Source organism: Brachyistius frenatus, unplaced genomic scaffold, assembly GCF_029030835.1.
Source record: "Brachyistius frenatus isolate BFR_SWC_R1_liver_20210118 unplaced genomic scaffold, ASM2903083v1 Contig_27, whole genome shotgun sequence".
In the NCBI taxonomy this organism is placed as follows: domain Eukaryota; kingdom Metazoa; phylum Chordata; class Actinopteri; family Embiotocidae; genus Brachyistius; species Brachyistius frenatus.
Genome location: NW_027210626.1, coordinates 3,940,858 through 3,968,189, shown reverse-complemented (window position 1 = coordinate 3,968,189; position 27,332 = coordinate 3,940,858). Strand labels below are relative to the sequence as shown.

Here is a 27,332-nt window from a genome sequence, read left to right as displayed (position 1 = left end):
TTTCAGATCCAGTCTGTTGCCTTGTTCCACAAAAACAACATGTTCACAGGCAGCGTAGTGAAAGCAGCACGACAGCAGCCGCTGATTCCTCAGTCCTCCAATAGTGGGTTCAGTTCCAGCACTGCAAGGTGCTCAGACATCCTTTGGCAGTTCTCACAGCCCAATACACAAATCAATACAGTTAAGCCCATACCTGAAAATTTAATTGGAGCCTAAACATATATGCAGTTGTATTGATGAAAACAGAAAGGTCTCTCTTCCGTCCATTGCTTGAGAGACTGATGACTGAAAAAAAAAATGCAGCTTAAACACAACTGGTGGAGACGACCTGTGTTCAACAGTTGTGTTTAAGCTGTATTTTTTTTTTTTTTACAGCTGAAAAAAAAAATTGGCTAAAAGAAGAAAAAAAAAATTGGCACTGCAGCTAGCCAGCTCCCTTCTGTTTGATAACTTTGAAAAATACTTGTGACAGAACGTAGGAGAGATCATGCGGGCAATCCTGTCCAACATGTTCTACGTCCTTGGTTCTTCTAACGAGGGACCACGGAGCTGACTAAATACTTCTTGAGCAGCATTTACTTTTATCTTGAGAAGTTGTGTGCATTTTGATAGCTATCATTATTGTCCGTGCGAGACAAGATCCATCAAATTGGTTCATTATGTTTATGTATGTATGTATGTATGTATGTATGTTTGTACAATTTTATTGGCGTGTTCAGAAGTCCATGTCTTGGAAGATGTTTTGTCCCATTTCAATATAAGCCTCTTTCTCCTGTGCAGACATCTGCTCGACTAACTCTGGCCTCTGGCTCACCTCTCTGTACGAGAACTGACGACCTCCCACCATCACCATCGGCTCATCCCCCACCTCCTCGAACTCGTCATCGTCCTCTTCCTCGTCCTCCTCGTTGGCCCGATGCTGAACAGCTGCGGCAGGGGGGGGGACCGCGGAAGCGTCGTCATCCGATTCGCTGGTGTCGCTCTCCGAGTCGCTGGCCTTGGCCGTGGCGGAGACGAGGCCCCTGGCAGCAGCACTCGCTCCACCTCCACCTGCTCCAGCTGCAACTCCCCTCTTCTCATGGATGAGCAGAGCACGCATCACCTCCTCATTTTCATCGACCTGGCCAATTCCGTGAGCTGCTGTTCCGTCCTGGGCTCCGGGTGCGACGTCTCCACCTGCGGAAACAAAACGAGTATTTATGAAAATAAGAAGCGTACGCGCTTCCGAAATCCTTCCTCTCCCCACAAGCTTAAAAAGGTTTAATCTGCTTTTGAGCATTTTTAACCATTCTGAGTTCTATTCATTCCTTGGTGTCTGACTGACGACGTGGTATGGTTGGCGCATTCTATCTCAACTAGGACCTATTAGTGGAGATGTCCCGAGCCAAACTCGAGTATCGGCATCGGGACCAATCTTGTCACACAAGGCTAAAAGATATTGAGGATAATCAGATCCTTTCTGAACTGGACTCTACAGCGTTTTGTCAACTCAAGCCTGCTTGATTTGCAGCACCGCACCACTGAAAAATTAGAATGAACATAGAAGTGAGGAAGACTGAGTTCAGATAATGATCTGGTAAAAAATAATGATAGTTGATTTTACACCTTGGTCGAGGGGAAACCGCGGTGCAGCACAAAAACTGAGACTCCCTTCCTTCCGGGAACTACTGGCAGCAATGATCACAACCGTCAAAGTGTTTATTCCTCAAGTTCTTTAAAAAAAAAAAGGGGACATGCAAGCTTCAGGGCAGGCGAACAGAAAAACAACTATCACAATGGAAAGTCATAATGAACCTTGAATAACCCACTCAAACAAAAGATTAGAGAGAAGACAAATCTCTCGTCTACAAAGGAGAACAGATTAAACAAACTTGCCGTCCATCCCTTGAGATCCCACAGCTGATAAACAGCATATACTTTGAACGGCATTTATTTTACGCAAACTTGACCTAAATTTGGTTGATCTTTTTTTCCCCCCACAATCTCTTAATTTCTGTAGGTAAGCACCGGGAACTAATTCATGTATCAGGAGATCTCCTAATCTAGATTTTGCAATAATAAAAGATGACCATGCATTTCCTTCCCTTCACCTACTGCATCAAAACACATTTCCGACCAGTGTAGAGCAGATAGCATGCTTTCAAAATGCACTAATGTGCGAGTCGACCATTGATTTTAAAACGGACATTTCAAGCTTTTACTCATTCCGCCTGCTAAATTTAAGCTAACGTTAGCAGTATGCTGTTTTGCACGCCGCTTTTATTTCTAAAACATTGAAATCATTAACAACTCATTTTTGCATTATTTAAATATGATGTGTATATGTAATGACTGTTCACTTTAATAAACAAAATTAGTTGTTTTTTTTCCACCAGGTGGTAGTACAGTTGAACAGCCTCACGCACCACCGGGGGGTACACAGACCACAGTTTGCCCAAGCTGATTGCATCACTTCAAATTCAAGGGTCACATTTCCCCTTTTACTTACGTTATTATTATTGGGAATATTAGTTGATGAGCTTAATGGCTTGAATAAGGCTCTTCTATATTTGGATAATGTAGCTCATGAAAAACAAGGCATTTCAAACGTAGCGGTTTACAGCTGTTATTTCACCGAGAGAGATGGATATGCAAATCAACAGTTAAGTAGGAGTGAATCTGAATAAAACCATGTAACATTTAAATGTCATGTCTGTGTCCGAGCTCCAAAGGGCAACAAAATCATTAGAGAGATACACACATACCTCAGAGACGGGTCATTCAGAAGGCACGATTCATTTAATATCCACAAGAATGGATTTAATCGTGGCCTTGCTCAGCCGTGCACTAATCAAGTCTCTGATTATTTCAATAAAGCAATTATGGTTCAGAGGAGTCTGGCCAGGTCTGATTGCCACATGCCCTTGGGTGGAGAAACAATGTCAGCATCATAGTGGTTGAAGAACCACTGACAGAGGGAGATAACCTGGGTTGACCTGTAATATCCTGTTTCAGCTACAAAGAGAGCAGGGATTGAAATTAAAGGTCAGAGAAGAGCAGCAAAAGGTGTGTGTGGTCTGAATTGTTGCATTTTGCAATCCATTTCATCCCGATCTTGGGATTTTCTAAAATAGCACGCGCGCGCGCGCACACACACACACACACACACACACACACACACACACACACACTGGCAGTAGAGCTGCCATGCAAGGAGGAAGCAACACTATTTATGATTAGTGACAGTTAAAGCAGCAACTCAAATTCTATGTGGAAATTAACATGTTCTGACTCACAGAGTAAGAGAATTTGAGATTATGGCAGAGTATATGCTTGAAATGGAAAGACAACAGCAAAACATGTGGCTGTACACATGGCCTACTTTACATCTTTTGCGTCTGGATGGAATTTGGAGCCGATTTGGGAATTTCTCTTCATTAGGTCAAAATGTCTATATATATTTTTTTGTATTATTACATTTTACATAAATAATTCAACCATAAGCTCATGCATTTGTCTCTAATTATATTAAGGCTCAGCAAGATTAATATATGGCAGAGGCTTGGGAGACATCAGACTTAATTCAGTTTAGTTATTTTCTTTCTTTGCAACAGCCAAGTTTGGATTAAAAGAGCTTCAGACCACAGAATGAAGGAAAGGGCATAAACAAACACGCAAACAGGAAAGAGGCAATATTTTAAAGGGCTTTCACACCAGAAACACACATGCACATTGCTTCTGTGAGTTACAGCAAAGCATGCTAAAGAATATATTTTCTGCACACAACAAAGTGAGCACAGGTCCATTCATTCAAGTCATTATTGGAGCAGATGTAACTCCTGTATTCAGCAAGACGATTGCAGCCAAGGTGGTCGTACAAGTATGGGAAGCTATGCATTATAACATTCCCACATAAAGAGCGCAGTGTAAGGAACACATCACTTACGGTTCTTGAGGATGTCAGGCTCGTTGTAAGCTCCCTGCACGGTGCTCTGCGTCAACCAAACGGGCCTTTCCTTTGGTGCCTTGCCCTCACTGGCCTGCTTCTGCTGCTCATCCTGCTCCTCCATACTGATGACCACATTCTGGGTGTAGAGGTCAGCGTAGGATGATCCTCTGTTAGACCAGGCTTCACGGTGTGGGCCGCCTGCGTTTGCTGCTGCAGCGCGTTCGCGGCTAGGGAAAAAAAATGTCAGCAAATGTCTTTTAAAAACAGCTGAATTAATGTCTAAACCTGAAACCGTTGCATTGTGGCACAAACAGACAATAAGGTAAGCCAAAAATCACTGCTGTCAATTTGCTGCTAGCAGGGGTGAACTCCCATTGGTTGCGAGAGAAGCTGGCTCAGGATGTGACTCGGGAGGATCAACGTGCGGCTGAATGGCAAATTGCCGGGATACGTATTAGAAACTAACCTCTGTTTGAGAGCGGGGATCTCACAAGGCTCAGGCTCCAGCAGGTCATGGGATAAGTTGACGTCTTCGGTCTCTCGTAGCAACACATAGATGGGCTCAATCTGCTCATTGAAGCGTGCCACCTGCGTCCTGGCATCGGGACAGACGGACTCATCTTCTTCCACCTCCGTCTGGCAGAAGGTACAGCGAAATGTACCTGCGGGTAAAGAATGAACTTGGAGCAAAGCAGATAGCTTGTAGTCACGATCTATGCACGTGCCTATTAGACACAGTATTGCCTCGGCGGTTACGCTAAAGCTTCCTTTTCAAAAATCACTGACAGCAATAGGTAGTCGATACTGTGGTGCGTTTTCTTTTGCAGCTGGTCAATCCCTGTACATACACAAGATGGTCCGGTGGTTTCTCACGTCACTTCCTAAAATGAAAACACAGTATACAGGCAAATCCATAAGCGACAATTCATAAAAGTGGTCTGCATGCAACTTTGTCGAAACAAAGTGAAGTTTTGCTACGGTGCTATAATTTTGAAGTATTGTTTTCTGTTGGTGGTGCCATGATATGCAGTGCAAGCTTCGCTGGGAAGGATGGAAACGAAATCGCCCAATATACGGTCAGGCACGTCACACTGTGTCCCGGTCAGACAAAAGCATGAAAATATACTCCGCTTTACATTCAACTTTGTTTACTTTTGTTTCCATTTTGTGGCATAAACCCAGATAAAAGGTTAGGGTACCCGACTGTATGCTTGAGCCGTGACTTTTCATCTTAGAAACAATGCAACCACCGAGAGGGAAACATAAATTGGGGAACAACAATCTAGGCATTTGCTTCAAAAGGTAACTGCAAACTGTTATTCCGCTGTGATGATTGCTTCCTGGGGATAATCTAATAAACATTGAACTATATTTGCGAGGGTCTATTTGCGAGGGCTTCGGTACACTGCAGGCACTTCACACTAATCACTTGCTTCCTACCAGTCAGAGAAGGACACTTTTGACCATCTGCTTCTTTGGCTGACTTCAGTTTCAATAATGGGAACTGTTCCAGCATTAGCACAGACCCCATGTCTGCTTTGCATTCATGTGGGTATGAGGAAAAGAGAAAAATAAAGTGTTTGTGGGGGAAAGATGTAAGAGTGAATGACAGAGGAAACTACGTCTATGCTCCATGCCGCTGAATACAATCAAAACGCTCGAGGATGAAACGAAACAACTTGATTACGGTTCTAACGTTTCCTCAAGATTAATCCAAAGAAAAGGAACTTTTAGCTATAACTATCCAACACTTGTGATTAATAGTCAAAGGAGTGTTCGACTTGGATTTTGATCAAACTTAGATAATGTTATTTTCACATTATCTATATAATTGGTCAGTTAAAAATAACTCATTAGGGACAGCACCATTTTACTGACGTTGCTTATGAAAAAACTTAGCTATCCTCTATTTGTGCTTCATGCACATGTAGTATCATCAAAGCTCATTATTGCAAACTATTGCAACTGTTTGACAAATTAAAGAATGTTAATATTATAAAAAAAATTAACTTAATCGATTCATTGATTGACAGAAAACAAATCACCAACTTTTTTGATAATCGATAAATTGTTTTGTTATTTCTTAAATGAAAAAAAATGCTAAAATTGCAGCTCTTTAAATGTGAATATTTTATGATCCTTTATTATAATGAACTGAATATCTCTTTGATTGCAAAAATTTTAGGCTGCACATTGCACTTTTGGGAACACTGGTCAACCTTTCTCATAATGTTCTGATATTTTTTAAAGACTAAACAGTTAACATACAAGGCAAGAAAATAATTTACAGATTAATTGATACATTGATGAATTGAAACATGAAAACATGTATTATTTGCACCCCTTGTGGCGTGACATTAGTCTACTCTTAAGTATTGATGTAGGGCAAACCTTCCCAGTCACATTTGGTTCAATGTTAAATAAGATCATTTTTGAGTTCCCATAAAACAAAGAAATAATGTTTGAGTAAATCAACTGATTTAAGAGATGACGGTAAAAGAAAATGAGGTTTTGTACCGAGCTGCAAAACATGTTGCCAAAAGGTGAGGGACCAACATGTCACGTAGAATGAGTAAAAAAAAATTCAGGTGTGATGACGTTCACATAACACAACGTGAAAATTAAGAGCTGCAGGGTTTTGGCTTCCCTTTGCGGGTCAGAATGAGCTGGAAGACCAGCAATGTCATTTTCCATCCCCAGGAGGTCACGCTGAGTGTTGCTGGCCCTGCAGAAACAACCGGTCCATCAGACTACCGCGTGAGAAATCCAGGTATTCATTTTGTCAGCCTGTGTCGGGGTGCAGAGTTACTGCCTTCACAGCAAGAACTGATACCAGTTGCAATATGTTGTAAAAGGAGACAAATGCAGGGTAATTGGCAAGATGGTTGTAAATGTGTCACCGCGAAGATGCTGACAGTTCTACAGTGGCAACAGAAAGCTGGAAAGGTGATATCTTTCCAGCATAAAATTGTACAGGTTATTAAATGGAGAGTTACTGTACATTTGTACTGTCCGTTCTATTCTTCTCTGTAGCGGTACATGGTCTGAAAATGCATTCGTAAGCAATGTGTAGCCTTGCATGCCCCAACAATTCAATAGTTTCTCTAATTGCATTTTGACTTCTTTCTTGCTGAGAGACACTGAAAACTACTATTGTAAACAATAGCTAGAACTATTGCAGACTGTGTTTACACTGCATGGCTGTACTGCATCAGGTTATCACATATATCGATTATATCAATTTCATAATACGTTTCTCTGCAGCTAAAGCAAAGCAAGGTTTTTGATTTAGTTATTTACAGTATATTTTAGCTTCTGTGACAGAAACTTCAGCTCAACCTGCCAGCGGACAAAGGGAAAAAAAAAAACCGGAATAGTTGAAAAATATATGGCCAGCTCCACTGCAAAGCACATTACGCAAATGAATTCAAAGAATTTTGATTCAGTAATAGAGATCTATAGTGGATTCATAATCATTGAGATGATGGCAGAACACAACCCTTTTCCAAGGAGCTCAACCATTTACTACATTCATTCACCCAATGAAAACAGATGTAAATAAAAAACTATTTGTTAAAAAGTCAATTAGATCATATTTTGATTGCTTGTGTAGCACAACCTGTCTGTGTAGCCTAGCAACAGTGCTGGATGACCGGCAATCAGCCTTCAGATTGGCAGACAGCACTAACATGGTGGCTCATACTCTGGCAGACAGTTCATGAATAAACACTGATGACAGAGGGCGCTTTCCTTAAAGAATAGAACATGCAAAATCCTGTTTATAAGCACAATATTCTTCTGTAGCATCATTATTTTGATATAGAATAGAACTTTGCATTTTTAAAGCATTTTTTTTTTTTTGCTCTTTAGTGAAACTGATAGGACAGAAAATGAAATTAAATAATATGCTGTACTCTCAGACCAGGCAGTGATCAATATAACATGCGTTATGTTAAAACGCCATGTTTTATACAGATCATTTTGACATCTTAGTCTTTTCCTGTTTAACTGTGAATTCTCTACATTCTTTGGGCAATTGGGGGATTTGAATTAACTTGATTCACAATAAACGGTGTATAGAATTACAACCTCCTCTTGCTCAGTGCTTTCAGCACTGAGCAAGAGGAGGTTGTAATTCTTTAGGAACGTATCTGTCAGACATTAAAAATGAATCTTTTCTTTATTCAAACAGCATGAATATCACATGTACAGTATCTACCTGCTGAAGTTGTGAATGATTAAACAGTAGCTTTGGGCAATTGGGGGATTTGAATTAACTTGATTCACAATAAACGGTGTATAGAATTACAACCTCCTCTTGCTCAGTGCTTTCAGCACTGAGCAAGAGGAGGTTGTAATTCTTTAGGAACGTATCTGTCAGACATTAAAAATGAATCTTTTCTTTATTCAAACAGCATGAATATCACATGTACAGTATCTACCTGCTGAAGTTGTGAATGATTAAACAGTAGCTTTGGGGGATTTTACAACACCAGCTTGATTCATATTCACTGTAGCGAGCACTGGGGTTTCAAGTGAGGTGGTCATGCTGAGGTGATTTCAATTAACGAATGATTTAAAAAATTGAGGTGTGATTACTTTGTAGTTACCAAAGTTCATCTTCACTTTAAATACTGCATTTCTCCACCCATCCTACTGCAATGACTGATACTTTGTGGTTGTTTTTTTATTTTTACACACACACACACACACACACACACACACACACACACACACACACACACACACACACACACTTAATGGGTGTCTAAGTATGTCAGGGACAAGATTGTAGACCTGCCCAAGGCTGGAATGGGCTACAAGACCATCGGCAAGCAGCTCAGTGAGAAGGAGACAACTGTTGGTGCGATTATTCGGAAATGGAAGAAACACAAAATGACCATCAATCGCCCTCGGTCTGGGGCTCCACGCAAGATCTCGCCTCGTGGGGTATCGGTGATCATGAGAAAGGTGAGGGATCAGCCCAGAACTACACGGGAGGAACTTGTTAAATGACCTCAAGACAGCTGGGACCACAGTCACCCAGAAAACCATCGGTAACACATGACGCCCTAATGGATTAAAATCCTGCAGCGCCCGCAAGGTCTCCCTGCTCAAGAAGGCACATGTACAGGCCCGTCTGAAGTTTGCCAATGAACATCTGAATGATTCTGAGAAGGCTTGGGAGAATGTGATGTGGTCAGATGAGACCAAAATCAAGTTCTTCGGCATCAACTCGACGTGTTTGGAGGAAGAGAAATGCTGACCACAACCCCAAGAACACCGTCACCACCGCCAAGCATGGAGGTGGAAACATTATGCTTTGTGGGGTGTTTCTCTGCTAAGGGGACAGGACGACTTCACCGCATCAAGGGGAGGACGGACGGGGCCATGTACCGTGAAATATTGGGCAACAACCTCCTTCCCTCAGCCAGGACACTGAAAATGGGTCGCGGACGGGTCTTCCAGCACGACAATGACCCAAAACATACGGCCAAGGCAATAAAGGAGCGGCTCAAGAAGAAGCACATTCAGGTCATGGAGTGGCCGAGCCAGTCTCCGGACCTTAATCCCGTAGAAAATCTGTGGAGGGAGCTGAAGCTTTGAGTTGCCAAGCGACAGCCTCGAAACCTTCAGGATTTGGAGAGGATCTGCAAAGAGGAGCGGACCAGGTTCAAACCTGGTGACTAACTACAAGAAACGTCTGACCTCTGTGCTTGCCAACAACAGTTTCTCCACCAAGTACTGAGTCATGTTTTGCTAGGGGATCAAATACTTATTTCACACAATCAAATGCAAATCAATTTATAACTTTTATATGATGTGATTTTCTGGATTTTTTTTTTATTTTTTTATTTTTTATTCTGTCTCACTGTTAAAATAAACCTACCATTACAATTATAGACCGTTCATTTCTTTGTCAGTGGGCAAACTTACAAAATTAGCAAGGGGTCAAATAATTATTTCCTTCACTGTATATAAAGACAGAGATAGAGGAAAAAAGAGTGATGCAATACTTTAGGTAAACCTGATAAAACGCAGCAAAATAACAAATATGGGCATGATTTTAACTAAGCCTCTTTTCATCTATTAACACACTCAGCAAACCTGCCTATATGACTGAATGTCTCAGGATCTCAGTCCGTCAACGTCCGTCATATTTTCACTTGTCATTGTTACGTTTTTACACCTTTGCTAAAATATTTCTTGGTAGGCAGAAGAGACCAATGGCCTGAGCGCCATTTGTCCAATCCTCCTGTGGTGAGAAGGCCTAATTCATTTATAGGAAAATAGACATTTTCTAATGCTGTAATGTGAAAAGAACTCATCTCTTTAATTGCTACATGAAAGAATGAAATGGCATATGTACTGACACAATGTCATCACTGCACAAGTCGTAATCGCTCACCAAAATGTGCAAATAGCATAATAAAATGATTATTTATCACTACCTTTTAAAGTGATATTCATTATCCGGGAGTAAAAATGTGAACAGTGAGCAGATGTGTCACATTTACACAGAATTGTTTTAAGTGGTTGTTAAGTAACTCTGTTCTTTACCTGATGCTTAAATGACTCAAATACTGTGACTGTAGGCCTGGATTCGCTGACTTAACTTCAAAGGTAATTTCCCCAACTCATAAACAGACCAAACAAAGACTTGAGATAAACAGGATTAAATGAGGAGTTGAACATAAATAGAATATCAAACTTTAGTACTTTTTGTTATCTATTAGAAAATACAATACTGCACTGCTAATTATCATGTGCAAAATATGAATTACAATTGATTACTTGACTATTTATATTTGGATAATACGTCAAAAACATGTATCTCTTTGTTAGTACACGTGTTGAAGATTCTAGCTGAAGGTTGAATAGCCTTAAAACATTTGGTAGCGTTAATTCAGTGAATCGGTAAAAACACCACGGAACAGTGCATAAATGTGTAGGGTTCATGATTCAACCTCATCATTTACCGAGGTCATGCCAGAGAGCAGTATTAATAGACATTTAAAGTGAGCTTCCCACGCACTTTTATATGGCAGGTTGTTAATGTGCAGAAAATGTGTGCCTGCCAGCTTTCGCTGAGCCACTTACATATCATTAGCATCAACCAAGGTTTCAATTAGCATCCATCTAGTGCTAATATCAGAAACAGAAGTGTTCTTTCTCTCTAAAAACACAAATACAGTGGGCTTGAGAACTGTGAAAGATGACCGCATCGCTACAACGTGGCGTACACGCAGAGAGATTGAAGATAAAACTAAACAATTTTGAATTGCTGGTTCACAAAGGTAAATATTTTCATTTTCTGAATAAACTACAACTTCAGAAATACACCAGTATAAAATGAGCTGAAGAAAACGGGGTACATTTCATAAAAGTCCAACAACAACAACATTAAGTACTGCATGTTGACGGACAAGTAAGCTGATGGAGACATGGCCAACCTTTTATTCCAACAGCTGTAATCTCTTTCTTAATAGGAACATGGTGTATTAGTGAATCTATTTGAGTATGTGGTTTCACTGCCATCTAGAGGTCAACTGGCCAGCACACCATAAGAGAGAGAAACCCCTAAGAATATATATAATTGTTAAATAAAACAAAAACATATTTCAAACACAATGGCCTTCATTTAGAAGAGACACATCTGTTGCTATAAATTCTTTGCATATTTTAAATGTTCCACTCTACCTTAATTATTTTCCAATTAACACATTCTGAAGTTGAGCACATTCCTCTGTGATTTGGATCAATCGCTGGTATCATATATTTAATTAACTGGCAGACTCAGGTTTGTAATTACGGCAATAAACTCCTTTGTAGGAGCTGTGTGCAGGTTTTTTTTTCTAAATTGAAAAGTTGTAAGAAAGTACTGAGATGGAACAGTGTAAAACTAAATCACCAAAAACATTCATAGTCACAGGTCTTACTGTAGAGAGCATCTCTGCAGACTACATTTCATTACAAATATGTGACACCTTTGGGAAGGTACCTTCAATCTATATACCATAAAGTAAATACTAGGACTGTGACCAAATAAAAATAAATACTAATAATAATAATATATATAATCAGTCAAATTTGATTTGTCTGTTTAATATGAAACTTTGTTCATTCATTCTTTTCTTTTTTCCACATACACTTCTTGGCAAAAAAAAAAAAAAAGACGTGACAGTGACGGAGAGAGAAAAGCCAGACTCAACAGCTGATGCAGAGTGTGTGAGTACAGCAGAGTGAAGATTTGTGTGTGGAAGTTGTTAATCAACAGAAACAGTTTCAAAACACATCAGAGGAGGGAATAACCGTTATCAAACTACTCTTTACTGAAGAGCCACATTATCGACGCAACAGATTCGATTTATCGACTTTTAGGGGGAGCTCTAATAAATACTAAACTAAAGTTTCTACAAAACTGCCAGAATACTTTATCATATTTAAGCATGTTGAAGACTAACCCTCCTATCGTGTTAAAGAGCTGCAGGTAGTTTGTGCTTGAAGTTTACCTGTCACGGGCTCAAAAAGCTGGTTGGCCTCCAGATCGGTGAAGGTGGAGAAGCAGCATGGACATCTAAAGGAGGCACGGTTGGTTGAGTCTCTCTCGTCTGTCTCAATACGCCGCCGCATGTGATCCAATTTGTACTTGACCACGTTGACCAGTACCCTGAAAAAAAAAAGTAGACCGAGTGTTAATGTCTCCATCAGCTGAACTGCTGCGTGAAAAACAAAAATGAAAAAAAAAAAAAAGAAAACATAAAACCTGTAGTTGATGAAGTAGTAGTTGTGGCGTGTCGTCTTTCCATCGGGGGCCGTCTCCACCCTCATGCGGCACTTGACAAACTTATCTGCTTTCAGGGTATTGAGTACCGAGCGCAGCTGTTTGCGGTCAAACTTGAGCAGCTCCAGCATGTCCTCCTCTCGCACGCAGGGGTTGCGAATCAGCACATCCAAGGCCAGGGCATGTTCCACGCCATAAAAACCCCGTACGACCTGCTTGGCCAAGCGCTTCAGTGCTGCAGGGACCTCGGTCAGTAACTCTGGTTCAATCATCTTTGGCTGTGGAGAGAAACGAGACCTCTGGAAGACCTGCGGTATTAACAGACAGGAGGATGAGGGAAGTGGGACTCAGGAAGACTGTCAAAGGAGTTGTTCAATTGAAAAAAAAAAAAAAAAAAAAAAAAAGCACCTCAATCACTGATGTCAGATATAGGACCGTGTCAAATTCAGAGGACAATATATTGAGCCACATTAATACCACATGCTGAAAATATGAAAGAGAGAGAAGCAACATATTTGTAATCACGTTTCATCCCCGTTTGCTCGATTCTTTTTTTTTTTTTTTTTCTCATTTGGGGTTTTCTTGGATGAATTATACCTCCGTTAAATTGGTGAACCGCTTTTAAATGAACAGATGTTCACAGCTGCTTCATGCCACCGTATTCAAAGTGGCGCCTGATACCGACAAACCAGACACCGACTGAGAAAAAAGTGACAACTTCGTTTAGCGTAGCTTTAGTTAGCTCATTCAGACAAAGACGAAGAAGAGACTGCAGCGAGTTGGCAGTAACTAATAGTCAGGATACTCCGGTAACGCTGCAGGCGCTTAAGCACCAAGGGCTGAACTCGCGGTGTTTATATCAGCTTGAAGAAGTCGCTTTATGTTCACTAAATTTGCAGGCGACGTGAAGTTCGTTTGCAGACACCCGGTAGCCGGTTCACACATCTTACCCGATACTCTTTCCGTCCCACCAAAAAAAACAAACCCTCGAGCAGCCGCTTCCCTAAGTCATTTCAGAGTAACGCTATCCGCTCTGCTTTTGTCTCAGACAAACACCGCTCAACGTCACTTGGACGCATTTAAAACTTCAGACTCCTCAAACCGCTGCGTTTAGCTAACACGCTTTCACCACTTATTTTGAGAAGACAACCCCGGAAATAAAAAAAATAAATTAAAAAAAAAAAGCTTCCCTTTAAGTTCCAATTGGTCAAACTGTGAACGCTGACACTTAACAGCCAATGAAAGTGAAGGTTTTTTTTAATCGACGTGAATTTGAACGAATGGCGTTGCTTCTTGTTAGATGTCGGGGATTTATTTTTTTAACCAATCAAATTAAAGAATGACTGTATCCAGGTGGGACTCTCACTCTTCTCTTCCGGGATACGTCTGTCAACAAAGATGGCTTCTCTTGACAGAGTAAAAGTATTAGTTCTAGGAGATTCCGGTAAGTTAAGCACCCTTAACACGACTGAAACCCTTCATATGAACACGTATATTGTTTTATTTGTTAACACACTTGTAAAAAAAAAAAAGACACTCGTTTTGTTCTGAACGATGGCTGCCCCCGATCTACATGTATTCACTTTGGTCACCGCTGGCACAAGCGATGCATTCGCATGTCGGAAGACTGTTTAGTGAAGATGATAAATGAGCACTAAAAGTTTGAAATTGTATCGAAACATGTTTGCCGAATTAAAGAGTTACTCTCAAGAGCTTGTTAAGGTTATTTATTGATGTTATACCGAGGATTTGCTTGGATGAAAATGAAGAATATATTACACTGACGTGATTTGTCAAAGGAGTCCCGACGTGTCACCCATTTAAAAGTGAACTACGTCTTCAGGTGCATTCGACTTTATGAGGCGCTGACTTAAAGAAAGTAGAATAGAATAGACCAATGGGAAAGCAGATAGAATAGACCAATCAGAAAGCAGATAGAATAGACCAATCAGAAAGCAGATAGAATAGACCAATGGGAAAGCAGATAGAATAGACCAATCAGAAAGCAGATAGAATAGACCAATCAGAAAGCAGATAGAATAGACCAATGGGAAAGCAGATAGAATAGACCAATCAGAAAGCAGATAGAATAGACCAATCAGAACGCAGCTTTCTAATTTGTTTAATTCTGATCTAATTGGTGTACCCTTTATTATTTTACCATTAGCAGTTGTAATTGCATAGCATTATTTTGAAATTGAAACTGACTTAAAGTTACTTATTGTGATTTGACAGACATACTATTGTTTGTGAATTGGTTTATATTTCATCACACAAAATTGTCATTCACCCACCTCCATTTTTTGGTCATTGGCAGGAGTGGGCAAGTCTTCCTTGGTCCATCTACTATGCCAGAATCAAGTTTTAGGGAATCCATCTTGGACAGTTGGCTGCTCCGTAGATGTGCGGGTAAGCATGCTGAGCACCTTCTAATTTATTTAATTGCATCAAGAGAAAATGTAAAATGCTGGCCTTTTAAATTAGTTCTGATACCGTATGTATAGTTTAAGCAACAATCTTTGAACCAACACATTTTGTAAAGACCCAAAATGTTGGAAACATACTTCGTATCAGACAGTGAACACACTGACTGGACAACATATGCTTCATAATAGTGTGATATTTAATTCAACACATTCTTATTAGATTAAACAAAAAGAAATGATCACTTACGTGTTACAGATGCTTACAATAACTGATGTGTGAAAATAATTATTCAACTACAGGTACAAGACTATAAGGAGGGAACCCCTGAGGAGAAAACCTTCTACATTGAACTCTGGGATGTTGGAGGATCTGTCGGTTGTGCCAGCAGTGTCAAAAGCACAAGAGCAGTCTTCTACAACTCGGTGAACGGTAATGTTGATTTCACCAACTCTTCTAAACAAATGTTGAAAGCGCAAGGTTTGATCTCATACTCGGTTATATTCTGCCATTTTGTGGATTCTCTTAGGAATTATATTGGTACATGACTTGACAAATAAGAAATCCTCGCAGAATCTCTACGGCTGGTCACTAGAAGCTTTGAACAAGGATTCCTCTCCGACGGGCATCATTGTCTCAAATGGGTAAGCAGACGTGTGTCAGGCATTGTTTGTTTTTCATAAGGGCAGAATACAGCATAATGCATACACTGACACAGTTGTCAAATGTTGCTGACTGGGGGAGGGAGGGAGGGGGGTTCTGTTTTTGTTGTTGTTTTGTTTTGTTTTAATTGTTCTGTCTGCAGTGACTATGACAGAGAGCAGTTTGCAGAGAACCCAGTGCCTTTGCTGCTGATAGGAACCAAGTTCGACCAGATCCCAGACAACAAACGCAATGAAGTTCTCACCCGGACGGCGTTCCTGTCTGAAGACTTCAATGCTGAAGAGATTAATCTTGTGGGTAAACTTCGTCATTCCTACAAGCTCTTACCCAAGCGCCTTTCAAACAAGACATCTGTAGCACCGCTTTGCTTTGTCTGTTTGTTGACACACAATCTCTTTTTTGGCATTCAAGCTAAATTCTGTTCAAGAAAGTTAACATGATAAACCTAATTGGTCAAATGAAAATAAAGCTGCAATGCTCCTGTGATATTTGGTATCTGGTAGCAAACCTGGAGAGCTGAGCGATGGGTTTTAAAATTGATGTTGCTGTTTGACAATAATATCACTTTACTTACAAAAGCAAAGTGAATGTTTTAACATGTTTGTACTGACTAGTTAGACAAGATAATTGTGGCTATGTGAAATGAAAAGAAGGTGTAGACATACTAAGTATGCATGTGAGAAAATGGCTGATTTTGTACTTGTTATTATTCATCTTGTTTTTAAAAGCAGTCTTAAGCCTACCTGCCTTTGCTGTATGGAGAATCTATTTTATAATTATTTTGTTTAACTTCGACTTTATTAATCCCACAGTGTGAAAATGTTGTCACAGCAGCATAGAAACACAAAAAAGGTGCACACACTATGATTTTTTTTTTTTTTTAATTTTGGGGTTTGCAGTGTAAAGTGACCTTTGACGGATCAACTGGGCAGCAAAAACTGATATTTTCTCTTATTGGGTTGATCACCCAGTAGTAAAATCAAATTTTTGTTTGTGATATCTGTCTCCAAAAAGAAGCCTCAAGAGAGACTCATATTGTAGTCCCCGGTGTAAGATTTCAAAAGCTCTGACTTGAGTTACACCTAACGGTAGTATTAAAGAATAAATAATGCATAGTCGTTAGGATTGTTTATAACAATTCTAACATTTGGAAAGATGCTACAATCCCGGACATTGTCTGCTCATTTAGCTGTGATTCGTAAGTCATCACTCAAAAAACGTCTTTGGTTCGTGGCTGAAGTGCTATTTTGTTTTTTCAGGACTGTACCAACCCAAGATACCTCGCTGCAGGCACATCAAATGCAGTGAAACTTAGCAGGTTCTTTGACAAGGTGAGAAACCAGAGTTATGCAATGCAATGCAATGTTGTTGTTGTTGTTGTATTTTTACAGTTCTATTAAGAAAATATTTGATACTCGTATGTACCTTAAATTGTAGTTCTGTTTCTTAGTTCAATGTACAGTATGTAAGTTCTATATTAAGATGTCTTAAACCTCTTAACAGGTAATAGAGAAGAGATATTTCACAAGAGATCCAAGTCAGGTGAGTTTTGCATTCTATTTATTTCTGTTATCAAAATAATTGTTAATAAATCCAAATATCATAATTAATATGGTAAATGAATATTTTCACTCAAAATTTAGACTTTTTTTTGTAAATAATAAGAACTAACATGTAAGTTTAAAGGGAACTATTTCTTTAAAACTACACATTTCTTTCACCTTCCAGATGACTGGTTTCACCGACAGAAAACGGTTCAACTTCAAAAGTTTGCACTATGACTGACAGGCCGTGTACGTGACAGCGGTAGTCTTTGGTTTGATTATATATGTCTGTGGGCTGTTTCACTTCAAGTCAGCCATCACACTCCCTGACAAAACCCCCCAACCCCTGCTCCCACGGGCTTAAACTTCAACTCATAGAAATAAATTAGTAGATAGTTGATAATAATTTGCACAATAAATTTGAAAAAGGAGTTAAGCACATTTGTTTATTCCACTTTTTTTTTTTTAATACAATCAGCTGTGCTCTTTAGCACTTGTAAAACATTCACATACAGCAGCTTTGGGATTTTTTTTTTTTTTCAAAACTAAGCTCATTAATTTTCTAAATCTATGCTTTACTAAGCCTGATTATTTAATAAGAAAATAATAATAATAAAAAAAGAAAGAAAAAAGGCATAATTTCTTTCCTGTGAGTAGCAGTTTATGCATCTTGCATCACTTTCTTAATCCAGGGGAGGAAGAAATTGACTTTGGTGAAGACATGCGGATACTTTGAATTATTGCAATCACTTTTAAAGGTAAAAGCAGTGAGACCTTGAGGCTTGGTATTGCAGATAAGTGGTCCACCAGAATCACCCTAGAAAAACAGCAACAGAAAGACTTGATTGAGTTGTCTGTAAAAAGATGACACTTGTTTTTCACAAATAAAAAAAGACAATTGTTGACATTTTCTGTTATCAGTATTATTGGTGTATGTTGTTGTATGAAATGGTTGGTTTATTATGTGTTATTGTGCTTCACATAATGTTATATTACCTGGCAAATCCCTCCTTTCTTTTTGTCAGACTTGGTGCATATCATATGATTAGAATCAAAATGTTTTTCCCATATGCGTTTGCACTCGTGGTTGAATAGCAGCATCTCGGTGTTCTCCTTCAGAACATTTGAGGAAGGTTCGTTGTGTCCAGTTCGGCCCCAGCCGGCCACAGCACATTTAATATGGGCGGGTGTTTTTCCATTTTTCTTCGGTAGTCCAATGGCCTTCACGTACTTATTCAGTTTGGCTTTTTTTTTCAACTGTAAAAAGAGAAGAGAATAACTGGAGATTACAGCAGATTCTTCATCTGTTGTATTGCAGTATAATATCTAAAGATAAAGTTAAGGTTTCTGTATGTTTCTGTCCTCTTAGAGCAAAAGTTGGAGCTTTAAAGTGAAGAAGTTCACACCTACATCCCCCCCTGCTTCAGTGCAAAGGTGTGAAACCACACAAAGCAGCTTTTACTCTAAAGAAGACTTGGAAAAATGAAACAGGAAGTGGTAACATCAACTACAATGCACAAGTCACTTGAAACAGATTTTAAAGTTATTTTCAACACCACAGTTTTGATATGAACACAGTTTAAGCTCACCTTAAGTAACATAATGTCGTAATCAACTCCTCCAGTGAAATTCGGATGCGGGAAGTATTTGGCCACTTGGATCCACTGCTGAGTTTTCTCTTTCTTGCTAACGTCATGTGCTCCAAGCACCACTGTCATGATTTGATCACTGATCAAACAACAGGGGAACAAAATGTTCAGTTACGCTTATGCTTGTTCCCCATCAACTTGTTTATCAATTGAAAAACATATTTTCTTCTCACCGTTTGACTCAGTTTTGTTGCACAATAAACTCACCTTCGGCAATGTGCTACAGTCAGAACAAAGTCCTCACGAACAAGTATTCCACCGCATGAATGTTTTTTTTCAAACTGGAGTGATGCCATGTAGGGTCTGGAGTGGGGCTTTGCGACCTTACCACCTACTATGCCACTCTCAGTCGCCCCTTGCATGTAAAGAGAAGACAAAATGAATACACAGATTAGAGGCAAATTGAGCCCACTCCCTCTTTATGAATTTCTAAAAGAATGAAATACTTTATTCTAGCATTGACTCCTTGGAAATAGCTTGTCCTTATAAATCTGCTCTGATTATTCCTATTTAAAGTCACTTGTCTGCCAGCAATCATTTTGAAAGGATTATTATTATTATTAGTATTATCTTACCAGTGAGAGGGACTAGTAGCAGGACGTATACGATGCAGTATGTGTGGATCATGGTCGTACAGAGGTAGAGGCTGAACGCTTTGGCTCGCCGAGACCCCTTTATAGTCAAGCTTTTAACTTGCACGACGGAAGTTTGTAGACAAAGACAATTTTGCACCCGGGGGGGGAGTTGAGATCACACGTCGATTGCTGGTAGGTGTGAAAACACTGTTGAAAAAAATTTCCCCTTGGGGATTAATAATGAAAGTAACTACCTACCTACCTACCTACCTTAAGATGATCAATTTACATATTTTGCTGAGAAAAATAAAAGTGTCAAACTGTAATTTGTTCTGGTGTGTTTACTGGTTTTCTTAAATCATTAAGAATTGAATTGTTGTTGGACATCTGTGTGTTTCTTTGTGCCTCTTTATGTGGGATTGCGGTTTTTATGCAAGTTTATAAAAAAAATAATAATAATAATTTTGCCAAAATTTCTGATCAGAAGTTCCTGATCAATGATATGATTCCAATTTTTCTCCTGCTCCACAGTTTCTTTGTTGTCTGTTTATTACATTTATTCTCAAGAAAATGTGTTAAAGTAGAAGGTAAAGAACTAAATTGAAACTATTAAAGCCATATGAATACCATTGTTCAAAGTGTGAGCAGAGGTGTTCACACCTCTCACACTGCTCCATTTACATATAGTTATGTGGTCGTTTCCATTCCTGTGTGGTTTTGCTCGACAGTCAGTTGCAGGTCATTTCAAAAGACAGAGCTTAATGTTAAGATATAAAATTAGACCTCACTGCAGGTTTTAAATGAACTGTTAAACACGCTAAGGGCTAGTGTCTAGTGGAGGTGTTTGCAGGTCTACATTGTCCTCTTTATGGATTTGAGGACTTTGGTGTAATATCTGGGTCATATCAGAAAAGATTCAAAAGTGTAAAAGAGTGAGGGCTCTTTTTAACATTCTTCCAGGGACTGATAATCGGTTGTTAGATGATTCCTGTACATGTTTGTCGTTGACAGCAAACTCACCGCAGCCGGAGGTTCTTAAATAAAACTGTTGCATTGCTTTGTATGTAAAAATGGATCTCTAGAGGCTGCTTGTGAGCCTCTTTGGTACATTATTGAAAACTACAGCTATTTGGCACACTTTGACAGTGATTGCATTTATCAGCTTCCAGGTATCATATTTGATAAAGGAAAGAATCCCATAAGACGTTGACATAAAGAGGAAGAGGAGGTTGTCAGTCAGCTGTTCAGATAAATAAGTGGAAGAAGCAAATGTTCCTATATTAGTCAATGTACGTTTCCTGTGACTGATGCCACATGCGGCCAATTAGTATCACGTAAACAAACACCGTTGCACCCTTGGCCACTCAGTGCGGCTTTAGCAAGGCCAGTTATAGCAATCATTCCCTGAAGGTCCTTATGCTTATGTGGTTACCTTGCTGGCTAACCAGCAAGATTACTGTATATAATGTAAGGCAACTGGCAGCAATTATTTTTAGCTATTGTCTTCATCAGATGTGAACATCCTTGGACCTGGGTTAGCCAGTTGTTATGTAGCTAAGACAATAGTTAGAACCTCTGTCCAAATTGTCTTATAAAGCTGTTCGTAATAAAATAATAAGGTGCATGCTTAAATTATAGCAATGTTCATAAACTGTTTTTTTTGGACTCCTTGGTGGACTTCTTTACTTCAACTAAGTGTGGTAGGATAACTCAGTAATCTCAGTGTTATTAGTCTTGGATCACTGTAGAAACCCAATATCTCTCAGATAGAACTGAACAGACTGAAATGTAGCTGCTAAATGTGTGTACTAACCCTCTTAACCTCCAAAACAACAAAAACACCCAGAAACTGTTTTGAAATCAAATAAAAACATGTTCTTACTTCAAGACACTTTCTTAGTTTAATAAATCAAATGTAATCAAATAAAAAATATGTTCTTACTTCAAGACGCTTTCTTAGTTTAATAAATCAAATGTAATCAAATAAAAACATGTTCTTACTTCAAGACACTGTCTTAGTTTAATAAATCAAATGTAATCAAATAAAACATGTTCTTACTTCAAGACGCTTTCTTAGTTTAACAAATCAAATGTAATCAAATAAAAGAAGTGTGTTTTCCACTTTTGTTACAATTTGCAGCTTTTAAGCCAAATAATTAGCTTTCCTTACACTTTTCACTGCGACCTTGATAAACAAATACACACACCAGTAATAAGCCGGCAAATGAACTCGTAAAAAAAAAACACACAAAAAAAAACGTTGACGCGCTGGTTCGCTGCTTGTGCTCGTCGGGACCAAAAACGTAGCAGTTCCTAAACTTCATCGAGCAAAAACAAACAAAACAGGGGCAGTACATTTTCCTGAAGTAACGCAGTCCAGCAGAGATTTACCGGTCCACAGACCTCAAGTCAGTGAGCAGGATGATGCGGGGGCGATATATTCACGGACCTGGGTGGCCAGGGGAGATGTGGGCAGTCCCGGGTAGCTCAGAGCGCCACCTGGTGGTCATCTCTCGTTTCCACGTCACAAGCAGTCCGGACGAAGCCCACCGTGTCGAGCTGGGTTACCGCAGTCCGTTCACGTTGTCAATGAACAACTTGTTAAATTGACAAGCGGGATATAGGTCACAGCACTATCAAACACCGGGTGGAAGTTCACTGCTACTTATCGAACATGTAGTTTCGCAGGTTATCTGGACGATAATTTAAGACATTAGGATTCATTGAACTTTTTCTAAACCACTTTGGCAAAAACACCACTTTGCTCTGTCTTCTCCTCGCGATCACCTCTTTCTCTCCATCACGCCTCCTCCGCGTGTCCACACGAGTGGCCAAATTAAAAGTCATTTTAATTACGTAACGTAAAGTACGTCACCAATACGCCTCACTGGACAGACGTCACTCAATCAAATGAACTGCTTTTGTCAAAAGACAACAAAAATATAACTACATCAACGCATTTTTGAACAATGAACTTGGCATTTTATCGCACACAAACCACCCCTCTCCCCCCAAACAAACAAACAAACAAAAAAACAGGACTAAAGAGCTTACGAGTTGGAAAAATTTCAAAGCATGCGTCTGAGCCTGTTATAAAATTTTACAAATGAATACAAATCATTTTATTGCATGTAATTTAGTTTTTTTCAAGGAGGGCTGGATGGCTGTAATCAAGCATTGCCAGCGTCATTTTCCACCTGTGAAAGCCTGTTTACGGGCACTTTGGCTGAGATTTTTTTTTGCATTAAAATACATAGAGATGTTACGCATATTAAATACACATGGAGGACACCAGACTAAAATTTCGCAACAGTGTTTTAACCATTTACTCTGCTGTTACACACCCTACTCAGATTTTCTCTTCGCAGTCCCCTTTCTGCAACACTTGCGAGTGCAAAACAAGCAGCATTTCAGTGTCACCCACAAAACGGTGAGGACAATGAGGACCAAAAGGCCGATGACGTCTAGGCAATGGTACTGAATCCAGTTCAAGTCATGTGCAGCTACCCTGAGATGTGCGGCTCCTTTGTGTCTTATGACGAACTCGGTCCAGAAAACAGCCAGGTCCAGAGGCTGAACAGGGCGGTCATGATGTATCTGGGACAGCTCCACTATCTTCTCTTTGTAACTGGGGAGAAGTCATATTTTGTTAAATAAACATCCTACAAATCCAGTTATTAATTATCTACTGTATGTCACGGAGCAAAACTATTTTGATGTTCTCTTACAATATTAAATAAAGCATAAAACCTCAACGTCTGTCTCAAAAACTGGTAACTATAGTGGTCAATTTTGCAGGTACTTTATAGGATACATGGCAATACAAAAATAGTAAATAAAAGTATCCCTAAAAAAAATATATATATATATATAAATATATATATGTAAAACTAGGGTACAAGTTAGTTTTAGTTTTTTACAAATATTGAATTAAAACTGTTGCTTTTGTACTTTAAAAAAAACAACTCCCAGAGCTCCTTTATAATGCACCATAAACAACAGAAGAGTGTTTAACCAAGGACACCGTGCATGTCACACAGACCAGATAAAAGGTCTCGTGAGGTCTCGGTGAGTGTTAATCAAACACCGAGTTGTCTTACCTTTTGTCATGGATGGTTTTCTTGAGAGCAACCAGTAGTGTTTCTGTCGTCATTTTAAATATACTGAGTTTCTCTGCAACACCGCGGATCACCATGCGATGCACGTTGTCTCCCTGGTCCCCAAACAGTGGAAACATCAACATGGGCACAGCATTGCAGATACCTTCGTAGATACCGTGGGTACCTCCATGAGTTAAGAAGAGTTTCGCCTTTGGATGAGCTGGGGAACACAGAAACAACAGTAATTACAGGTCTGATCCACCATAACACCACATGAAGATTATTTTATCTGGTTATCAAAATGTTCACAATTTTTGGTGTTACAGTACAGTTAATACATTTTCTATTTATATCACTAAACACACCTAGGAGATCGTTCTGAGGTAACCACTTCATAACTCTGACATTCTTGGGTACATCTTTAGGTAGCACGCCAGTATATCTCCAAACAACCTGAAATATAAAAAATACCAGCTCATTGTTAATATTTGCTGCGCAAGGTAAGTATTGAAAACAGGGTTTGACATGCTCACGGCAAGGCAGGGGACAAAGTCCTATGGTTAAATCTGATTCGGCTTTTAGTATGAAAATCTCTCGTTAATGTGTAAATGTTTGCCGTGCTTAATGTGGTTGAAACTTGTGTAATAATGCGTGCTTTATCTGAGGAGTTCAAATCAAAGTCTTCTAAAAATAAACTGAGTGTATTAAAGTCAGCAAAGTGAATCAGGTTATCATTACCCTCTGAGGAATTTGCCGGAAGGCATCAAAGAACTGTTTGGCCTTCTCCTCAGGCATGTTGGACACCATTGATCCCAGGGTAAAGACAATGAAGCCGTCGTCTCCGGAGCCGTTCACAAACTCCTGCAAGTCCTGCGGGGAGTTTAGAGATAACAGAAATGAGTAAAACATTGTTCGTTTTTTTTAAAGGATGTATAATAGAATTTATTGTGCAGCAATTACATCTCTTACAACTGAAAACTCTTGTCATGCATTATTTTATAAATATACTGTAGACAATTAATTTGATCAACATTGTATGTACTGCAAAGCTCCCCATTGATAATGTGAAAAGCACAATCTCATGTGCGATTACATCAACAAACTGTAGTGTATTTGATACCCGTTGACACGACAGGGCCCCTCAGTTCTTTTCTCAGATTATGGTGGCTATAATCAAGAAAATATGCTGTTCCTGGTACAGCAGGAGAACAGACCAGCCAGTTCTTCTACAATTTTGTGATCCAATTCTTGATAAATCTAAAAAAAAAATAGTCAAAACTAATCTGCATACACAAGCAGCATTTTGTTCTCCCCATTCAGTTCAAAAGTCAGTGCTTACTTGTCTCACAGGAAATGATTAGTTAAGTTTTTTTATTTGTTGCATTTCTCAAATATTTTCAAAGCTCCCAAAATGTCTGTATTTTTTGACACGAACAAATCTGCTTTGTTTACTGACTTTTTTGCAAGCAGATGTTAAATTCAGTGAAACATTCCCACGTATTATGTTAATATAAGTTTACAAAAACGTATTGTAGTCAGAGAAGTTGCTGACTGGTTCAATATAAGACTACGGATTAGTGGAATTTTTCTGGTCCTCTGTGAACCTTTAATCCATCAAATTTAAAGGGGTTTAACTTTAGCCTCAAGTAACAAAAAGTAAATAAAAGTGATTTGCCTTAAAAGAATCTAGATGTGATGCATGCTTGTTTACCCTGGAAAACATATATTTACAGAACTCACCGCTGGAAGAGGGGCTTTTGCTGCACAGTTGATTCCTCCAATAAGAACCATATTTGGCATTAGAGGTCTGGGCCATTCAAAAACAAAATCATATCTAAGAAGCCAGATAGAGCCATGGCTTAAAAGGTCTTTGTAGGTTGTGATGTCTGCTATGTGTCTGGCGACCAGATCGTCAAAGTGGCCATAGATCATTTTGCACGCGTAGGACTGCAAAACATGCATTAACCCATTTTTGACTCTCTGCGGGAAGGTCATGGAGTCTGCATTATCAGAGAAGAATGCAGGAATATAGGAAGGAGGAGTGGGGCACTGGTTAGCCTTTAAGTCCAGCTCACATGGAAGCCCACGCAGGAAGTAAACAGCTGGAATGGAAAACAGATGAGCCAGGAGGGAGCCGCAAGGAAGGAAGGGGTCTGTAAGCACAAGATCAAACCTCTGTCCCAACAGTTGACTCATTAGAGGCTTGTTGTTCAGCAGACTCTCACAGCCTCTCTCGTGGAATGAAGTAAAGTTGACCAAACGCTGCACATTGACGAACATGTCTGTGAAATCTGGCGGCTTGGTGAAAAGTCCTTCCGTGAGGCTGTTGAAGTTGTCATCCAGTTCTGCTTTGGTGTATGGAACTGGGTACACCTCTGTCTTGTAGCCCTCTGAGCCCTTCATCAACAGGCTGCTTTCAGGCACCAGCACCAGGACATCATGCCCCCTGAGGCCGAGTTCCTTCACCAGTATCTTCATGCTTAGCCAGTGGCTTCCATCCACAGGCAAAACCAGCACCTTCCCCCCTTGAACGGGCCCCTGACTGAGGCAGCATAGCCAAGCCACCAGCCCCAGTGTAGGAAACCACACCCCGCTGCTCATTGCCTCTTTTCTGTGCTGCGAACTGGCTTGTTGAAAAAGCTTGTAGTGCTTTTTTGTTAGGAGGCGGCTTTATATGTGCGTGCGAGTGTGTGTGTGTGTGTGTGTGTTTAAATTGTGCAGGAAGCTGAGGCTGCATATTATATTCAGTATATTACGTAACCCGGGGAAGACAAGAGTGGAGAATCCCAGTGGAGTCTGTGGAGCATTCAGAGTTTGGTCTCCAGTTAATCATTCTCTTGTGATTTGTTACTTTTCCAATCGCTTTCCTGTCAAGTTTTTCTGTATGTATTTGCACATTTATCACACTTATTTCTGTGTTCGAGGTGTTTTGCATTGCAGCAATTCTGTGTATTTTTGTTTTTGTTTTTTTTTAGTTGTGAACTGTAGCGGTTTACTTGGAGTTGCAAGTCATGGTGAGGCTGCCAACCAACCTGAGCAAAGGCCTCTGTTTACTTTGGCTACTCCTTTTCTCCTCCTCTATGTGAAAACAGACATGTGCGTGCCTAATGGGCTACGGCCTCTTTTTTTTTTTCTAGTCACACACACGCATACCTACAACAATGATTAGGAGAATGGTGGCGTGCGAAGAAGCTATCTGTAATAGGAAACCACCACCCTTCTTTTCAGAGGGGGCTGATATTATCAAACCAACAAAGTAATGTGAGGAATTTTCCCTTTTGTTACAACTTGCTTTTACTGCCAGAAAGTTTTTCGAGGAACTGTTGCACGTTGTGAAATTGAAAATGTTTTAGCGAATTAAAATTATTCAAAGACAAGAGGAGAATTAGAAGAAGAATTTGAGGAAGTAATGTAAGCTTTATGGAGCACAAACACAAGCCAACCACCTAATTCTCTTGTCCAGGAATGTTTTTATTTCTACACAATGTAAACACAAAACTCCTTAATTCAGTCAGGGTAACACGTGCTTTTACAAATCTCAGTGAATAACCACTTAAACGTGTATAAAAAAAAGACAAGACACTATGAGAAATTAAACAGTGACTTATGAAGAGAGTGTGAACCCTTTCTTCAGTGGTAGTTCCGATAAAATCTGCGGATCTTT

The 27,332-nt window shown here is 39.6% G+C and overlaps 4 protein-coding genes across 6 annotated transcripts; 1 reads left to right on the top strand and 3 right to left on the bottom strand.

Moving 5' to 3' along the window:
* Positions 1-239: 239 nt before the first annotated feature.
* On the bottom strand, positions 240-13,849 carry gtf2e1 (general transcription factor IIE, polypeptide 1, alpha). 3 transcript variants are annotated; one of them, XR_011310916.1, is made up of 7 exons: positions 13,664-13,849; positions 12,696-12,991; positions 12,442-12,599; positions 4,395-4,590; positions 3,926-4,155; positions 374-1,176; positions 240-285 (listed from the first exon to the last, which is right to left on the bottom strand). XR_011310916.1 is itself a non-coding variant. In XM_069698666.1 (6 exons), exons 2-6 carry the CDS (start codon positions 12,983-12,985, stop codon positions 716-718), a joined length of 1,335 nt encoding a protein of 444 aa, XP_069554767.1. In that variant the 5' UTR covers positions 12,986-13,021; positions 13,664-13,849; the 3' UTR covers positions 246-715. The 3 variants fall into 3 exon arrangements, 2 of the variants coding, with proteins under 2 accessions (XP_069554767.1, XP_069554766.1); XM_069698666.1 differs by having other exon boundaries at positions 246-1,176; positions 12,696-13,021; XM_069698665.1 differs by having other exon boundaries at positions 246-1,176.
* A 250-nt stretch (positions 13,850-14,099) lies between these two features.
* rabl3 (RAB, member of RAS oncogene family-like 3) lies at positions 14,100-18,357 on the top strand. Its single transcript, XM_069698664.1, has 8 exons — positions 14,100-14,157; positions 15,031-15,122; positions 15,440-15,569; positions 15,667-15,781; positions 15,943-16,093; positions 17,060-17,131; positions 17,304-17,342; positions 17,529-18,357. The coding sequence occupies exons 1-8, from the start codon at positions 14,112-14,114 to the stop codon at positions 17,583-17,585; spliced, it is 702 nt and encodes a 233-aa protein (XP_069554765.1). The 5' UTR covers positions 14,100-14,111; the 3' UTR covers positions 17,586-18,357.
* On the bottom strand, positions 18,006-19,912 carry LOC138620973 (granzyme B-like). The gene is made up of 5 exons (XM_069698663.1): positions 19,569-19,912; positions 19,201-19,348; positions 18,934-19,072; positions 18,341-18,601; positions 18,006-18,161 (listed from the first exon to the last, which is right to left on the bottom strand). The coding sequence occupies exons 1-5, from the start codon at positions 19,618-19,620 to the stop codon at positions 18,006-18,008; spliced, it is 756 nt and encodes a 251-aa protein (XP_069554764.1). The 5' UTR covers positions 19,621-19,912.
* A 2,746-nt stretch (positions 19,913-22,658) lies between these two features.
* On the bottom strand, positions 22,659-26,324 carry LOC138620971 (UDP-glucuronosyltransferase-like). The gene is made up of 5 exons (XM_069698661.1): positions 25,409-26,324; positions 24,407-24,538; positions 24,034-24,121; positions 23,669-23,888; positions 22,659-23,196 (listed from the first exon to the last, which is right to left on the bottom strand). Exons 1-5 carry the CDS (start codon positions 26,267-26,269, stop codon positions 22,914-22,916), a joined length of 1,584 nt encoding a protein of 527 aa, XP_069554762.1. The 5' UTR covers positions 26,270-26,324; the 3' UTR covers positions 22,659-22,913.
* Between the last annotated feature and the right edge of the window lie 1,008 nt (positions 26,325-27,332).